At 41.9% G+C, this 18,371-nt stretch overlaps 1 protein-coding gene across 1 annotated transcript in view; it reads left to right on the top strand.

Annotated features, from left to right (window-relative positions):
• Window positions 1-18,371, top strand: part of LOC111968067 (neurexin-1a-like) — a 594,370-nt gene that overhangs the window by 183,305 nt on the left and 392,694 nt on the right. Inside the window, 3 exon segments of the mRNA XM_070444976.1 lie at window positions 3,126-3,427; window positions 5,201-5,224; window positions 6,415-6,576. Coding sequence (XP_070301077.1) covers window positions 3,126-3,427; window positions 5,201-5,224; window positions 6,415-6,576 — 488 coding nt within the window.

Raw genomic sequence — 18,371 nt, 5'->3', positions numbered from 1 at the left:
GTGTGTGTGTGTGTGTGTGTGTGTGTGTGTGTGTTTGTGTGTGTGTGTGTGTGTGTCTATGCAGGTGGGTGGGTGTGGGGAGGACAACTGTCACTCACTCATACTGATGGAGGATGGAGGCTCAGGGGTAGAGAGAGGCTTAAAGAGAGAGCAGAGGAGAGGTGATCCAGTCAGGCTGAATTACGGCCACTTGCAGTGTTCTCAGAGGTGCCGTATAATATAGTAGTATAGTACCTTTAAAGAGGGATTGATAACCTGACAAATTGCTCCGGAGAGACACTTTATGTGCGGGCAGGTGAGCGGGTGTGCGGGTGAGTGTGTCTGTCTGTCTGTAGCCTATGTATTTGTGTGCGGGCACCTGTGTAATATACACTACATGACCAAAAGTATGTGGACACCTGCTTGTCAAACGTCTCATTCCAAAATCATGGACATCAATATTGAGTTGGTCCGCCCCTTGTTACTATAAAAGCATCCAGTCTTCTGGGAAGACTTTCCACTAGATGTTGGAACATTGCTGCGGGGACTTTTTTCCATTCAGCCACAAGAGCATTACTGAGGTCGGCACTGATTAGACATTAGGCCGATTAGACCTGGCTCGCAGTCGGCGTTCCAATTCATCCCAAAGGTCTTCAGTGGGGTTGAAGTCAGGGCTCTGTGCAGGCCAGTCATGTTCTTCAACACGGATCTTGACAAAACACTTCTGTATGGGCCTCACCTTGTGCATGGGGGCATTTTCATCCTGAAACAGAAAATGGCCTTCCCCAAACTGTTGCTACAAACTTGGAAGCACAGAATTATCTAGATTGTCATTGTATGCTGTGTCGTTAAGATTTCCCTCCCTGGATCTAAGGGGCCTAGCCCGAACCATGAAAACCAGCTCCAGACCAGTATTCCTCCTCCACCAAACTTTACAGTAGGCGCTATGCATTCGAGCAGGTAGAGTTCTCCTGGCATCTGCAAAACCCAGATTTGTCCTTCAGACTGCCAAATGGTGAAGCGTAATCACTCCACAGAACACATTTCCACTACTCCAGAGTCCGAGCTTTACATTTCATTACATTACACACCAGCCGACACCTGGCATTGCGCATGGTGATGTTAGGCTTATGTGCGGCTGCTCGGCCATGGAAACCCATTTCATGAAGCTCCCGACGAAGAGTTCTTCTGCTGATGTTGCTTCCAGAGGCAGTTTGGAACTCGGTAGTGAGTGCTGCAACCGAGGACAGAAGATTTTTATGCGACATGTGCTTCAGCACTTGGCAGTCCCGTTCTGTGAGCTAGTGTGGCCTACCACTTTGTTGCTGAGCCTTTGTTGTTCCTAGACGTTTCCACTTCACAATTACAGCACTTACAGTTGACCGGGGCAGCTCTAGCAGGGAAGAAATTTTACAAACTGACTTGTTGGGATGGTGAAATCCTATGTCGGTGCCACATTGAAAGTCACTGAGCTCTTCTGTAAGGCCATTCTCCTGTCAATGTTTGTCTATGGAGATTGCATGGCTGTGTGCTCGATTTTATACATCTGTCAACAACGGGTGTGGCTGAAATAATAGAATCCAATAATTTGAAAGGGGTGTCCACATACTTATGTATATATAGTTTATGTGTGTAATATGTATATACATACTGTGGTTCATTTGTGTTGTGGTTGGTTTATTGTCGGATGGTTATTTTAATAGCTTGTTATCTGGTCCCAGATCACTTCTTAAATAGCTTGTTTATTGGTTGACCTACCATTGTCCCTCCCCTGCCTGACGCTTGCTATCCCCAATACTGCCCCTTCAAAGAGTTGAGCACTATACATTATTTGGATCCCCATTAGCTGACACCTTGGCAACAACTAAGGTTCTTCCTGGGGTCCACTAAGGATGGGGGCTTCTTTTAGCTCATCTCTTGTCTCTGAGAATGTAATGTTAATGGCTAAATGGCTAAAACATAACCGTGAACCGCCAGCTTTCAAATGGGTTTATAAGCTTGAAAATGAGTAGCAGCTAAATTAATTGGACTGATTTTATGGAGCTTTGGTGAATCCGACAAAGAACAGAAATATCTCTCTCTGTCTCTTCTACCCCCCTCTCTCTTTTCTCTCTGTCTCTGTCTCTCTTTCTCTCTCCCTCCCTCTCCCATCCAATTCTGTAGTAAGTGTAATTGTACTCAGGCTAATGAATAGAGAGAAGACTGGATAAATACAATGTAATACCCTGAAAACATACTCCTCCATTATACAATTACTTAATTTCCATTCACAAACACAGTAGAGACAGATAATGTAAACAATTAAGGCTTTTTTACCAATGGAATTATGGGGTTTTCAGGTTTTACATTTGAGCAGCAATGGTACATATTTGTATTGTACTATGATGTATCATTGGAGAATATTGTATTGTACTATGATGTATCATTGGAGAATATTGTATTGTACTAGGATGTATCATTGGAGAATATTATATTGTACTATGATGTATCATTGGAGAATATTGTATTGTACTATGATGTGTCATTGGAGAATATTGTATTGTACTATGATGTACCAGTAGAAGGGTTTCCTCTTCAACGTGTGAAGCATAAACCAAACCATTGGTTCTGGTAACAGAATCCTTGCCTTCAGATTGGTTTAATCATGTTTGAGTTTGAGGAACGTAAAACAATTCCAGCAAATTCATAAAAAATGCAAATGCGCAGTGAACTTGAACTTGGTACACTTTCTTGTCCACACTACCTTGTCCTCACTACCTGAGATACAGGTAAGGATTTGAGACAAGGCTTCATGTTGATTTTTGGGGCACCATGGGTACCAGGTCACAAGGTTTTTCATGGTTTTCAGTAATGCAGCCCATTGGAGGATCGAATATAAGTACACATTTAAGTACTGTACAGGACAACCAGTCCTTAGGAGAGCAGTCTTTGTAAATGTCCATATCATCCCATCTTATCACCCCAAGTCGAGTCCAAACTGAATGTGAACTGTTATAACCTAACCTTTTTGAAATCTTCCTATACCTTCTGAACAGCTAGGTGGACAGCTAAGCAGGCCGAGCTATATGGAATGTAGGAGTTGCTCTTCTTCCCTCCCTTCCTCTATGTAAAACTTAATCCTTCTTTATCTTTGTGTCCTCTTATAGGAAAGGAAGACTACGTGGCGACCTTCAAGGGATCCGAGTTCTTCTGCTACGACCTGTCCTTGAACCCGATCCAGAGCAGCAGCGACGAGATCACCCTGTCCTTCAAGACGTTACAGAGGAACGGTCTGATGCTTCACACGGGGAAGTCTGCAGACTACGTCAACCTGGCCCTGAAAAACGGAGCTGTATCGCTGGTCATTAATTTGGGGTCTGGGGCCTTTGAAGCTCTGGTGGAGCCTGTCAATGGGAAATTCAATGACAATGATTGGCATGATGTCAAAGTTACAAGGAATCTACGTCAGGTAACAGTAAAATGGGTGACTGCGATGGAGAATTAGTAGTACACAAATTTAGATGAGCCCAATTTGATTGAATTTGATTATTACAATCAAATAAATTTGACCCATTTTGGAATAAGTATTTTGATTGATCGTAATAATGATTTGATCTGTAGTAAGACATGAAGAACGCGGTGCTGCATTTGAGCAGGGACATATCTAGACCAGTGATAGTTTTTCAAATAAAAAAAATGATAATGGAATATCAGAGGCATCAATAGAGGAAAGACCATATGAAAAACATGGGGCCAATGCAAATAGTCTGGGTAGCCATGTGACTAGATGTTCAGGAGTCTTATGGCTTGAGGGTAGAAGCTGTTTAGAAGCCTCTTGGACCTAGACTTGGTGCTCCGGTACCGCTTGCCGTGCTGTAGCAGAGTGAACAGTCTCTGACTACGGTGGCTGGAGTCTTTGACAATTTTTAGGGACTTCCTCTGACACCGCCTGGTATAGAGGTCCTGGATGGCAGGAAGCTTGGCCCCAGGGATGTACCACTTTGTTCAGAGTTGCTGATCTCTGAGTCATCCATTCCTCTATATACTGTAGTTGTGACCACAATGAACATAATGTATTTACTTTTAGAGGATCAGCCTTTTTGTTGTTGACCTCTGGGTCTTTGGCTGCTCAACACATGCTCAACTGTTACACCCCCAAAAAATAGAGAAAACGCAAAATTAAGAAAAATAAAAGCAACACAGTTTACAAGCAACACAGTTTGCTTTATGACATATAGTTGGAAGTATAGAACATACTGGTTTTATTGAGGATCTCTCGTACGGCATTCTACCAACACACTAGCTCTCTCTAGATGTGTTCCTGCTCAGATAGTAGTGGATTGTTTGTTTTGAAACGCCACACTGACAAAAAGTTTAAAAAATATATATATATATAAATATTGATATGATTTCAGTAATGTTAAAATTTTATTTAATTGTGAAAACATTAAGAATGCATAATGAAAGTGCATGCTCAACGGGGGAATCCAATCTCCATTCTCGTTCTCATTCTGTGTCAGGGTCTTTGCTTTGTTTCATTACAGTAAAGTGATCCTAAAGTCCATCAATAAGACCAAAATGGAGGTACAGTACTGTAAGATGAGATCCTGACCACCGACATCCCAACGGATGGGATTGGTCGGAATCGTGGTCCAAAACTGGTCTTGAAAATCATGAAAATTGTCCAATGAAAATGATTATGTAATTAACCCAAAGCATCCAAAGATAAAGAATAACGATCTGAAGGACTTTCGTTAAAGAGGGTCGACTGATGCGCTTTAGGCATTCTCTCTTATGAACCATTTGATGTCTGTCAATCATACCGTGTCAGAGGGGTGGGGGTTGGGGTTGTTGATGCCTACCCAGGCAGTCCGGTCTACGAGTCCGGTCTAGGGAGTCACCAATCGATCCAACGCTGGCTAGCTCACTTCCACTTGTGGAGGCATTTTCGCTAGTCTTTCTTAGTCTGCTTTTTATCTTGTAAAAATTACTTATTTTGCCCTTTTTTACTCTATGTTACTAACATGCTTTGAAAAACAACAACTAACATGTCATTCATGGAATGTGTCATACTACTAACCAATCTCTTTTTTTAATGTTTATTAACAACAACAACAACAACAACAACAACAAACTCAGCAATGTACTAACTTTTGGTAGTTAACCATCATCTCTTTTTTGAGTAACTATCGTTATTCTGTTCACAGTTTTTAATTTCCTTTCTCCCCCCTTTTCCACAAAGCACTCAGGCATTGGACACGCTATGGTAAACAAACTACATTGTTCGGTAGATATCATTCTAATTGTTTCTTAGTTTGGGTTTGCCGTGTGTTTCTTTTCTATCTTTTCTTACTGTAGACGTCATTAACAAAAAAAGGGGAACTGCGGTTGGTACTCTTTCTGCTTACGTTTTGACCTTTTTATTTTTACTATATTTTCATCCGTTGGTTGGTTTTCACCACTTCCTGTTATTTTTACTTCCTGTCTCCTGTCCAATCACGTTTTTAGGAGCATCGTTTCGAGCCTTTTGCATCAAGCAGTGGTTAACAAAGGAGGACCCATGTCTGACTCCTGCCTGGCTGGCCTGATGCTCATTGGCTCAGCCAGTGTTCTATTTCCCATTCACTCTGCATGGCATGCATTCTGAATGCTGCGCTGTACGCTGCACATGCTCACACTTCCCGACCACTCGTCCAGTCCAGCTGTCGTTGTCATTGGTGCTTTTAATTTTTTTTGCACGATCCACCAATCCTGTGCTTTTGCATACCTCCGACACAAGCGCAAAGTGTCGGACCAAAACAATTTTTCCTTAACCTATTAACTAACACCATCTTGGGGAACATTTCTTTTTGTGTGCTCACATGCAAAAGGAAAAGACAAAAACACCTTACTTTTGTCTTTCTGAAAAAACTAATTTTTGTGTATTACGCTAAACGCTAAACCTGTGGTTGTGGCTTCTACTCGCTTGCTGCTTTCTATATCTAACCCAGTCGCACGCTGTTCTTTTCTTTTCTTTTTATTAGAAAACAAACTGCTTATTAACTTTTACTAATATGTAACCCTAGCGAAACTAACCTAGATAACATTCTACTAACACCATTTTTGTGTCTGCTGAAATTCCTTTTGAGTTGCAGTAGGGGCTAACTTACTAACACACTTAGTCTGGGGCAACTAACTAACTTCCTAGCTAACTAGCTTTATCAATTCCTTGGGGGGCTAGCAGTCTACATCTCAAACTACTAATCCTAAACTGGACAAAATAAACAAAAAAACAAGAAAAAAATTAAAAACAGACATGAAAATGGGTTTCTATAATCTTTACCAAAAATCTATAGAGGAAAAACAATATTATCACAGACTCAGAGACTATATATCAGAGGCAGAAAGCCGCTGGACTGAGAGCTCTGATAGGCTATCTGAGAATAGCGTGTCCTTTCCCTGTGCTTTGTTGTCTAGGTAACTATATCCGTGGATGGGATACTGACCACCACAGGGTATACTCAAGAAGACTACACCATGCTAGGCTCCGACGACTTTTTCTATGTTGGCGGGAGTCCTAGCACGGCTGACCTGCCTGGATCACCTGTTAGCAACAACTTTATGGGTTGTCTGAAAGAGGTAAACACCAACACGCTGTGCTTATTCTCAGGGTAGAGGAGTGGGCATCATATCAAACGCTGTGCAATACTCTCAGGTTAGGGAGTGGGCATCACATCAAACACTGTGCACTATTCTCAGGGAAGGGAGTGTGGAGTGTACAGTACATCACTGGGTACACACAAGGAGTACTGAACAGGCCCTTGCTCTTCCAGACACACTTTTCTTTATTTTAATCATCTCTAAGGGACTGTTGCATGCTAGTAGATACTCATAGACTTTCAGTCACTGCGCTAACTCTAATTAGCATTGGCTCGCAAAACTACCTCCAACACTGAACACAAAGACATACTGTACAAATGGTATCCAGAAGTTCATCTGACTCTAGGGAAGTAGATAACGGGCCTTATTGCCAAAATCCTGGAGTGACACTTTAAACAAACCCTCGTTCTCCTAATCCTGACCCCCCCCCCCACACACACACACGAACACACACCCCACTGTACCCCACCAGAGCCCCTTCTCCTCTGTGTGGGAGTCTCCCCAGGTTTCATGCAGCTCTGCCAGGTGAATTTCCATGACCAGTTCCAGGGATGCGTCCCAAAATGGCACCCTATTTCCTAAATAGTTAATGACCAGAGTGTACTATAAATGGAATTGAGTGCCATTTGGGACAAAGCCCAGCACTCAACACTCCATAGCCTTTACTGACATACCTCAGGGGGTGGAGAGGAAATATCCTGCTAGGAGTTTAGGAGGCTAGGAGACTTCTGTTTGCGGAACCATTAAGTTCTAAGTCAGAGTTCTAAATCAGTTCCCAATCCGTTCCAACATTCCGTACACCTCACTGTCATACCTCAGAGGGGGGTCTCCTGCCAAGACAATTCTGTTTGCAGAACCTAAAGCAGGGGTTTTAAATTGGATACAAAATCTTTTGCTGAACACAAATGGTATACTGTACTTATGCACTACAATCAAAAGAGAGAGACGCTGAGAAAGACGTTCCTGTCATATCAGGATCAGACTATTCAAGATCCAATTGTTCTCTGTAGTTTCAAAAGATGCTTCGCAATAATATTATATGATATATATATTATATAGAGCAAATAGAAGGTATTCAGTAGTCCTACATGCTGGAACACGCTGGTAAAGGGAGGTGTTTCCATGTTCCCATTCTGTTATGTTCTGCTAAATATTACAGTGGGTGCTTAATGGGGATGCTGACCCAAAAAATGCATTGTAACATCAGCAGACACCAAGGAATACAGTCCACTCTCGAGAAGTAAATCTGCAATAAAAGGTTCCCTTCATGTATCTTATAATTTCAAAATAAGTATTCTCTCTCTCTCTCTCTCTCTCTCTCTCTCTCTCTCTCTCTCTCTCTCTCTCTCTCTCTCTCTCTCTCTCTCTCTCTCTCTCTCTCTCTCTCTCTCTCTCTCTCCTCCTCCTCCTGTTCCTTGTGTGGTGTCCTACATTTCTTCCCTTCTGCTCCCCCTACATTTCTTACCTACTTCTCTCTTCACCTCCAACCGAGCATCTCGTCCTCACGGAACCTAACAGATAAGTTCTGAGGCGACAGTCTTAATAAGCAGTCAGGGTGTAGACCACATGTCCACGCTCCGTCACTACCTCGTTAGCGCTTGGAGCTCGTTAGGAGCTAGAGCTCGTTAAGGGGCATGCATGTCTTCGTTAGAGGAGTGCCTCTGAGGTGATACATGGAGGTGCATCCCAAATGGTACCCTATTCCCATAGGGTTCTGATCAAAAGTAAGACACGATATAGGGAATATGGTGCCATTTGGGACGCAGCAATAGAGCTACTGAGAAGACAAAGAGAGCCATCTAGGCCTGTGTCGGTGGTGCCCTCCTTCCAGTCTGATAGGCTGTTTCCCAAATGGCACTCTATTCCCTATATAATGCATTACTTTTGACGAGAGAAGAGAATAGGTAAAAGGGTGCGATTTGGACTGCACACCTAGTCCTGTCAGTCCACCACGTCACATGGGGGCACAGAAATCCTCCTGTCTTTTGGGGTTTTCTGGGGTTAGATCAAGGCATTTATCAGCAATGTTGTGGTGCCATCCCTCAAGATTGTCTATTATATTGACAAGAGAGTCAAGTGACAGCTCTAACAATGGAATGGGGCGCGTCGGGAGCGTCGTGAGAGTTGTTTAAGATACTCTTCAAAAAGGTAGAGTTTCAAACATTTTCGGAATATGGGCAGGGACTCCTCTGTCCTGACTTGTTCCGCAATTGGAGTGCTGGGATAGAGAAGAGCTTTGACTGGGCTGAGCGGTAGCTGCCCTCTATGCTAAAATAGTTATATACATTAGGAGTCGTCTATCAATCTCTATGAAAAGTTGCCGAAATGCCACTTGCGTCCATTTACATCAGTGCATAAACTAATCATCATGGAACCTCTATTAGATCAAATCATCTTCACCTAGTTCATTAGCAATGACTTTGTTGGTTTACCAAATTCAACTCTCATACACCTCCATGCCAAAATGTCCACAGAAATCCTACCTTCTGTGGTTTTCTGGCACTGCGATCAAGGCTGGAGTGGGTTGGCAGTTGGCAATGATGAATAAGGCCTGTAGTTGCTATGAAGTGTCCCAGTGGAAGAGAGTCAGAGAGGGTCCCCATTTATCCCAGTCCTTTCTTCCTAAAGCCATCTAATGGGGCGCTGGCAGAAAGCACTGTGTGTGTATTTATAACATATGTCTGGCAGAAATGAAAGAAGTGTATCGATGTGGGGTTACATCAACTCACATCCTAATTCTGCAGTCCTCCTTGTTACCAGGCCTTATACTGTATATCTATGTACAGTGTATGTGCCAGTTTAGTTTAAGTTAAACTGGCACATACAAAGTCTGGAGTTGAACATAACTAACAGGCCTTATTATAGTATAGTATGTAGTATAGTCCCATGTGTGCCAGGTGGTATCAGCTGTGAGCACAGTGACAATGGAAGTACAACTCTGTTTCTAATTCTGGAGACGCACAGATTATATTTCTATGGTGTTAAAAAAATACTACAGCTTGTAGGATACTATGCACTGTAGTATCCCTTGATCATTTATTTATTTAACTATGATAGCCTAGGAACAGTGGGTTAACTGCGTTGTTCAGGGGCAGAACGACAGATTTTTATCTTGTCAGCTCGGGGATTCGATCTTGGTTACTAGTCCCACGCTCTAACCACTAGGCTACTTGCCGCCCCATAATGGGTAGTACTTACTATATCATTTTGTAGTGTACTGTAGAATATTATAGTAAATACTACAGCGTTATCCACACAAAAAACACTGTAGTAAATACTACAGAAATGTCAGCAAAAACACTACAGTCCGCAAAAACACGACATTTGTAAGCTATAGTAAATACTGCAGTATTTAATTTGCATATACCATGCCCATGCCCATTCTCTGCAAGTTATAGAGAGAGCAGAACCTCTTGACTCTGTTCAGAAACCAGTCCTACCTACCTACCGACCTACATGGTATGGAAAATGAGCTGTTTTTGTATTTCTTCAGTAGGTTTCTTCAAGGAGAAATCTCCCCACTTCTATGTAAAAAAAAAAATATATATATATATATATATATATATATATATATATATATGCTTGTAAATATTACAGTAATGTCCCCAAAATTACTACAGTAAATGCTGCTGTATACCATACTACAATGTGAAAAAACACTACAGTAAATACTACAGTAAATACTACAGTCCACAAAAAAACTGCAGTAAATACTACAGCATACTACAGTAATTACTATAGTATATACTACTCTTTTTTTCTACAGTATTTGGGTCTTTCTATAAATAATGGCACCAATGTGTGACATTGGGATCAACATATCAAAATGATTTGAAACAAAAATAAAAAGGATTTTCATGCAGTTCTGCCTGTGTACTTAGAGGAATAAAAGTGAATATATGCAAATTGTCTCATAACTCCAGCTATACAACAACATAGGACTAGGATTATACATCCTTTAATCAGGGTTCATACAGATATTGACAAGTCAAATTCATGGACTTTCAGGGACTTTTTCAAGCACTTAATTGTAATTTTCAAGGACATCAATGTTATACAATTGTATAGTTTATATAATTGTAGATGTAGGGCCTAATATAGAACCCTTCCCCCCAAAAGCATGCAAAAAGTGTCCAAAAAGTAGGTCATTACCACTACAACAATAATGATTTCTTGGGCAGTGCCAATGCATTGATATTATAATTATTATTACATTCTAAAATATGTGAGAATATTGTCTGACAAATAAATTGGATGCATGGAGATTTTTCTGTAGCCTATGTGGCTGACGCAGGCACACATAATAAAGCCAGGAATAGCAGTAGCATTAATCTCACTATTTGAATCTCACCATCACTGTTTTTATAATGAGAAAGTGACCAAGCACCAGGTTCCTTTTTTAATGGAAGGATTTGTATGGAAAGCCAAGTTGAAGCCAGCATTAGATGTTGTTGTCCTCATAATAACCACACGTGGTTATACTTCAACAGAGTAGCACAACACCCTTCAATTGAATCAGCGGGAAACAAATGAAGGTGGCCACGTCTCTCACAAAAACTAAATCACAGATAAGTATAAGGGAGCAGGAGAACTTATACATTGGTTACAATAATTACAAGGACCTTTCAAGCACCAAATTGAGGAAATGTCTGATTTTCAAGGTAGGCCTATTCCAGTACTTGCATTTCTGAGCTCCAAATCCAAGTAAGCTACTTCAAGCCCCTTGTGTTCATTAAAATGCCAGGTGTAACATGGTAAACAAAATGTATTAGTCATGTTATATCATTACCAGATCATAGTGTGAATAAGCCCACTAGGCTATGTCATTATTTGTCATTATATCCAGAATAATTAATAGGAATAGCGTTAGGTGTTGCTTCTGTCCTATACACTTGTGCACAGTTGACTGTGTCCACAAAAACATATGAAACATGAATTCATTACCTTGATGCTTTCTCTTTTAAATCTAACGATTCAATTCGCTAAGGATATTAGATCCAACACGGATCCAGGCACAACTCGCTTCGCCGGCATAACGAATAAGACACCAAAATATTCTGGACATTCCTCGCGAACACCTTTTTCCTAGCACTTGGGCCGTTGTTGTATTGCGTGTGCTATCACAAATGCTGTCCGTCACTTGACTGTCCTTCAGAAAATTCCTTCCTGGATGATGATGTGTGAAAATAACACGGCGTAACTAATCAGGTGGACACCAAATGCGCATCCAACAAGTATTATGCAAAGTTATTGAAGAACCACGTTAATGACAGTTTCGATTTAGGTATTAAGTATCAAGGTAAGGGGACTCTTTCGGTTAGAAGCATTCGATTTTGCATTTGCGTACTGTACATCATTTTGTATTTGTGTGTGCCCATGTAAATTGTTTGCACCCCGTAACATAAGGAATACAAGCAATGTTACACTGCATTTCTTTCTGAGATCTCTATACAAAAAACAGTCCTAGAGCTAGATCCAGGATTCTTACAGGGTTTACAAGTTCAATGTCTAATTTAACTGATTCATGTTTAATATATGATATAACGACAACTTAGACTGCCATAAATGCAAGGACAGAAATGTTATGTTTTATGTCACACGATTTTGGACAAATCCGTCAAGACACCAACCATGATAAAGGGTTAAACATAGGTTTTAAATCAACTTGTGAATTGTATTGAATATAGCTATGATTTCCCCTTATATCTTAATGCAATGACATAAAAAACATTTGCAGATTATTATCAATGACTTATCAACAGCTGTAACAAGTTGTCCAGCGTTGGAAGTACTCACTGTTACCCTAGTTTATAGAAATACCCATTTATACTATATTAAACTGTAAATACTACAGTACACTACAGCAAATACTATGTTCCGCAAATCCACAAAAACACTACAGTGAATACTATAATATTCCTAGCATAGCATACACTATAGTACTTTTTCATGTGGGTAGGTCTTGTTATAGCCCTACTGTAGGCAATAGTACCATGTTGTGACCTTTGAGCAGAGTGACAACCTCTTTGCAGCATCTTGATTTGTCTGTTGGATAACATGTAAACATAAGCCTCTACTCAGGTCAATTCAGCCTGGCTCTGCTCTGTGTTAGCAGTTGTCTGAGGTTCATGAAATATGAGCCCTATGCTGTAGACAGTGGTCCCAGGATGATGACATGTGAGCTCTGTTCTGTTGGCAGTGGTCCGAGGATGATGACATGTGAGCTCTGTTCTGTTGGCAGTGGTCCCAGGATGATGACATGTGAGCTCTGTTCTGTAGGCAGTGGTCCCAGGATGACATATGACCTCTGTTCTGTAGGCAATGGTCGCAGGAAGATGACATATGAGCCTTGATCTGTAGGCACTGGTTGCAGGATGATGACATATGACATATGAGCAGTGATCAAGCAGTAGCAAGTTGCCTTAGCAACTCTGATTGATGACATGTGCCTGGGCATAGTGCGCACACACACACAGTCACACAACCAACCAGTCACACATTCACACTTTCCATCTCATGTGCCATGCTTCAGAATATGTCTGCAGGTCCCAGTTCTAGCTGCCGCTGTACTATTCTGTTGTGATGACAAAACACCAGTGCTGTAATAGCCTAGATGTCATGGCCCCAGTCTGATGACAAATTAGTGCAGTACCATTCTCCTTTATTTTCTCTCTCTCTCTCGCCCCTTCAGCTCCTCTATAGAGATATCATCCACCTCCCACCCTCCCGCTCTCCCTCCCCCCTCCCACCCTCTCTAACACTCCTGCCAAGAGATTATTGTGAAATCGGTTTTGTTTCCTTCCCAATAGGTTTCATCTACACTCTTAGAAAAAAGAGTTCCGAAAGGGTTCTTTGCAGTGGGATAGGGTTCTATAACTTCCTAAGAACTGTTTTTGGAAGAAAGGGTTCTTTGACGATTCTTTGGAAGGCAAGAAGGGTTCTACATACTGTACAGTCGAACCATATACTGTATCATATTTCCAAGCATCATCTATTGCAGGGTGATTTCAGAATATAATGTTTTAAAGTGTGTTTTAAAGTGTGTATTTAATGCTACACATTTACATTTACATTTAAGTTATTTAGCAGACGCTCTTATCCAGAGCGACTTACAAATTGGTGCATTCACCTACACAAAGGGACAGCTCTAGCAGGGAAGAAATTTGGCCAACTTCCACTTGTAAAAATGGAATCCTATGACGGTGCCACGTTGAAAGTCACTGAACTCTTCAATAAGGCCATTCTACTGCAAATGTTTGTCTATGGAGATTGCATGGCTGAAATAGCCAAATACTTAATTTGATGGGGCGTATTGTCACAAATAATTACATTTTAAAGGTTAGTAAGGCTGGTGGAACCGTTCATAGTGTGTTCTAGGAAGAATGTTTAGATGATAAAATGGTCATTGTTAGATCCCTTAATAGAGTGTTCTAGGTCAAACCATATACAGGGGGTTCTATGAAGAACCCTACATAGAGGGGTTCTAGGAAGAACCTTTAGATTATAAAATGGTTCTTGGTAGAACCCGTCAGAGGGTTCTTGGCAGAACCCTAAATAGAGGGTTCTAGGTCAAACCATATACAAGGGGTTCTATGAAGAACCCTACATAGAGGGTTCTAGGTAGAACCAAAAAGGGTTCCCCTATAGGGACAAACCGAAGTACCCTATAATGGTTCTACTTAGCACCTTTTTTTCTAAGAGTGTATTTTCATGGCGTATTTTTAAACACAGCTTGAAAATTGCACCTGGCGCTGTTACAGATTTTTCAATGCCCTTTTATCAAGCTTTTATTGATACCGTTTCTTAGAAGGGATAAGATGATCTGTATGTCAGTGCCCCACTCTTCAAACTGTTTTTGATTCTTGAAAGAGATAAAATGATTTAAGATGACATGTAAAAAGTGAAATATAAAAAGTATCCAGACAATTCAGATAGATGTCTGTATACTGTACCCCTTTGTTTAAGTTGAGTGTAGTGTAATCAAGTATAGTGTTTATTATTTAGCTTTTTTGGAGCTTTTCGAGCCATAATATCGACTTGGTATTTTACCAAATAGGTCTATCTTCTGTATACCACCCCTACCTTGTCACAACACAACTGATTGGCTCAAACATATTACAGTAAGAAGGAAAGAAATTACACACATTAACTTTTAACAAGGCACACCTGTTAATAGTAAAGCATTCCAGGTGACTACCTCATGAAGGCAAAGGGTGGCTACTTTGAAGAATCTCAAATATTAAATATATTTTGATTTGTTTAACACTTTTTTGGTTACTACATGATTCCATATGTGTTATTTCATAGTGTTGATGTCTTCACTATTATTCTACAATGTAGAAAATAGTAAAAATGAAGAAAAACCCTGGAATGTGTAGGTGTGTCCAAACTTTTGACAGGTACTGTACATTTACAGAAACCCTTATAGATTAAGTCATTAACACAGTTATAATGACCACTTCTTCTAACATGTCTTGGCAGCTCTCCCCGTTTCTAACGGTGTATACTCACTAAAACCTAATCGACTCTAAGGTGCTTAAAGATAATGTGTGGATAATGCAGTCTGTGCAATTAGGAGAGCCATCTACACTACCATGTGTCCCAAATGGCACACTGTTTCCTACAAAGTGCACTACTTTTGACCAGTACCCATAAAAAACATGCCTAACTTTCTTATCCACTTTCTTATCCACAGTATCCACAAAACTTGGCACATATTTTCAGATACCTACACACAGCGTCATACAACTTATCATGTAGAGACAATTGTTCAATTGGTACATTTTATTCAGGGCAGTACGGTACTGTACGATGATGCTTGTCATCAGTGTTAAGTGGATTTTTCCTTCTTAATGGCATTATAGCCTGGTATTTAATAAAGTAGTGCTGATTCAGCTTTAGGCTAGCTGCTGTCTCTCTCTTGTCCTGGTGTACGTCCCAAACTGTACCCTATTCCCTATGTAGTGCATTACTTTTGACCAGAGCTCTATGGGCCCTTGTTAAAATTAGTGCACTACATAGGAAATAGGTGGCATTTTGGACATAGACTCTGTAGCTCTGCTGTCAGCTCCTGTGGAGTGCATTGTGTCTCTGAGGTCAGTGTGTAGTCTGATAATGCATGGCATGGTGTGTGTGTGTGGTGTGTGTGTGTGTGTGTGTGGTGTGTGTGTGTGTGTGTGTGTGTGTGTGTGTGTGTGTGTGTGTGTGTGTGTGTGTGTGTGTGTGTGTGTGTGTGTGTGTGGTGGGTGGGTGGGTGGGTGGGTGGGTGTGTGTGTGGGTGGGAGCCTGATGAATTTAGATGTTTGTGGATTGGTAGTGAGAGGCACATCCATCATCAGCAGGGTATATTTAATCAGGTTTCCTGCTGAGGCCTTAATCAGCGTTTTTACTGCAACACCTGCATCGTGTACAGCTTGTAGCTCTCATTACTCTCATCTCTCACTTCACACACACTTAGTCACCTCCCTCCCCTCCCTCCCTCCCTCCCTCCCTCCTCCCTCCCTCCCTCCCTCCCTCCTCCCTCCCTCCCTCCCTCCCTCCCTCCCTCCCTCCCTCCTCCCCCTCCACACCAACCCACCCAACCACCCACCCATCCTCCCTCCCTCCCTCCCTCCCTCTCCTCCCTCCCCTCCCTCCCTCCCTCCCCCCCTCCCTCCCACCTCCCTACCTACCTACCTCCACACACCTCCCTATCTAACCTACTACCTCCACACACCTCCCTATCTACCTACCTACCTCCACACACTTACCTCCCTACCTCTACACACCTCCCTACCTACCTACATCCCTACCTACCAGGGCCGTAACTACATATGAGGACACCGAGGTCCAAACCTCTGTCATTTTTTCCACAGGGGCCCTGACCTCCAGGGGGCCCCCATTGATTTTGATAATCACTTTCACTCAGATATCATATTATCATGGCATAAGTCATGGCAAAATGTGTAGAATAGCAGGACATTTGCTTTAGACTTAAAAAATGTCTACTTCTGTGAGTATTTAATTATATTTTTCTATCCCAGTGGTGAGTTAATGTGAGATAATGTGTAGCGGCTAATTGTATAGCTACAGTAATAGGCTATGTGTTTGTAGATGGACTGAGGTGATGTCTTGGCTAAGGGGGTGGTTTGAGTTCTGCAAACAGAATTCTGACATACACACACACTCCCAAACAGGGGGTGCACACAAAATGGCACACTTTAAAGTGCATTACCTTTGGCCAGTAGTGCATTATTCACAGAAAAGTGTCAATTTCCGGTCATACACTTCCAAACATTGCTTGTGTCCGAAATGGCACCCTCTTTCCTGTACTGTATGGATTTAACCTTCCCTCACCTTTCCTCCTCTTTCCTGTACTGTATGGATTTAACCTTCCCTCCCCTTTCCTCCTCTTTCCTGTACTGTATGGATTTAACCTTCCCTCCCCTTTCCTCCCCTTTCCTGTACTGTATGGATTTAACCTTCCCTCCCCTTTCCTCCCCTTTCCTGTACCGTATGGATTTAACCTTCCCTCCCCTTTCCTCCCCTTTCCTGTACCGTATGGATTTAACCTTCCCTCCCGTTTCCTGTACTGTATGGATTTAACCTTCCCTCCCCTTTCCTCCCATTTCCTGTACTGTATGGATTTAACCTTCCCTCCCCTTTCCTCCCTTTTCCTGTACTGTATGGATTTAACCTTCCCTCACCTTCCCTCCCCTTTCCCTCCTCTTTCCTGTACTGTATGGATTTAACTTTAATCCCTTTCCTCCCCTTTCCCTCCTCTTTTCCTGTGCTGTATGGATGTAACTTTTCCTCCCTTTCCTCCCCTTTCCTCCTCTTTCCTGTACTGTATGGATTTAATTTCCTCCATTCCTCCCCTTTCCTCCTCTTTCCTGTACTGTATGGATTTAACTTTCCTCCCCTTTCCTCCCTTCCCTCCTCTTTCCTGTACTGTATGGATTTAACTTCCTCCCTTTCCCTCCTCTTTCCTATACTTATGGATTTAACTTCTCCCCTTTCCCTCCTCTTTCCTGTACTGTATGGATTTAACTTTCCTCCCTTTCCTCCCTTTCCCTCCGCTTTCCTGTACTGTATGGATTTACTTTCCTCCCCTTTCCCTCCTCTTTCCTGTACTGTATGGATAACCTTCCTCCCCTTTCCTCACCTTCCCTCCTCTTTCCTGTACTGTATGGATTTAACTTCCTCCCTTTCCTCCCCTTTCCCTCCCTTTCCTGTACTGTATGGATGTAACTTTCCTCCCCTTTCCCTCCTCTTTCCTGTACTGTATGGATTTAACTTCCTCCCTTTCCTCCCCTTTCCCTCCTCTTTTCCTATCTGTATGGATTTAACTTTCCTCCCCTTTTCCCTCCTCTTTCCTATACTGTATGGATTTAACTTTCCTCCCCTTTCCCCTCCTCTTTCCTGTACTGTATGGATTTAACTTTCCTCCCTTTCCTCCCCTTTCCCTCCTCTTCTGTACTGTATGGATTTAGCTTTCCTCCCCTTTCCCTCCTCTTTCCTGTACTGTATGGATTTAACTTTCCTCCCCTTTCCTCCCCTTTCCCTCTTCTTTCCTGTACTGTATGGATTTAACTTTCCTCCCTTCTCTCCCTTTCCCTCTTCTTTCCTGTACTGTATGGATTAAACTTTCCTCCCTTTCCTCCCCTTTCCCTCCTCTTTCCTGTGCTGTATGGATTTAACTTTCCTCCCTTTCCTCCCCTTCCCTCCTCTTCCTGTCTGTATGGATTTAACTTTCCTCCCCTTTCCCTCCTCTTTCCTGTACTGTATGGATTTAA

Source organism: Salvelinus sp. IW2-2015, linkage group LG8 (assembly GCF_002910315.2).
Source record: "Salvelinus sp. IW2-2015 linkage group LG8, ASM291031v2, whole genome shotgun sequence".
Taxonomy (NCBI): Eukaryota; Metazoa; Chordata; class Actinopteri; order Salmoniformes; family Salmonidae; genus Salvelinus; species Salvelinus sp. IW2-2015.
Note: the sequence above shows the minus strand (reverse complement) of the source record. Positions and strands in the feature narration are given on the sequence as shown.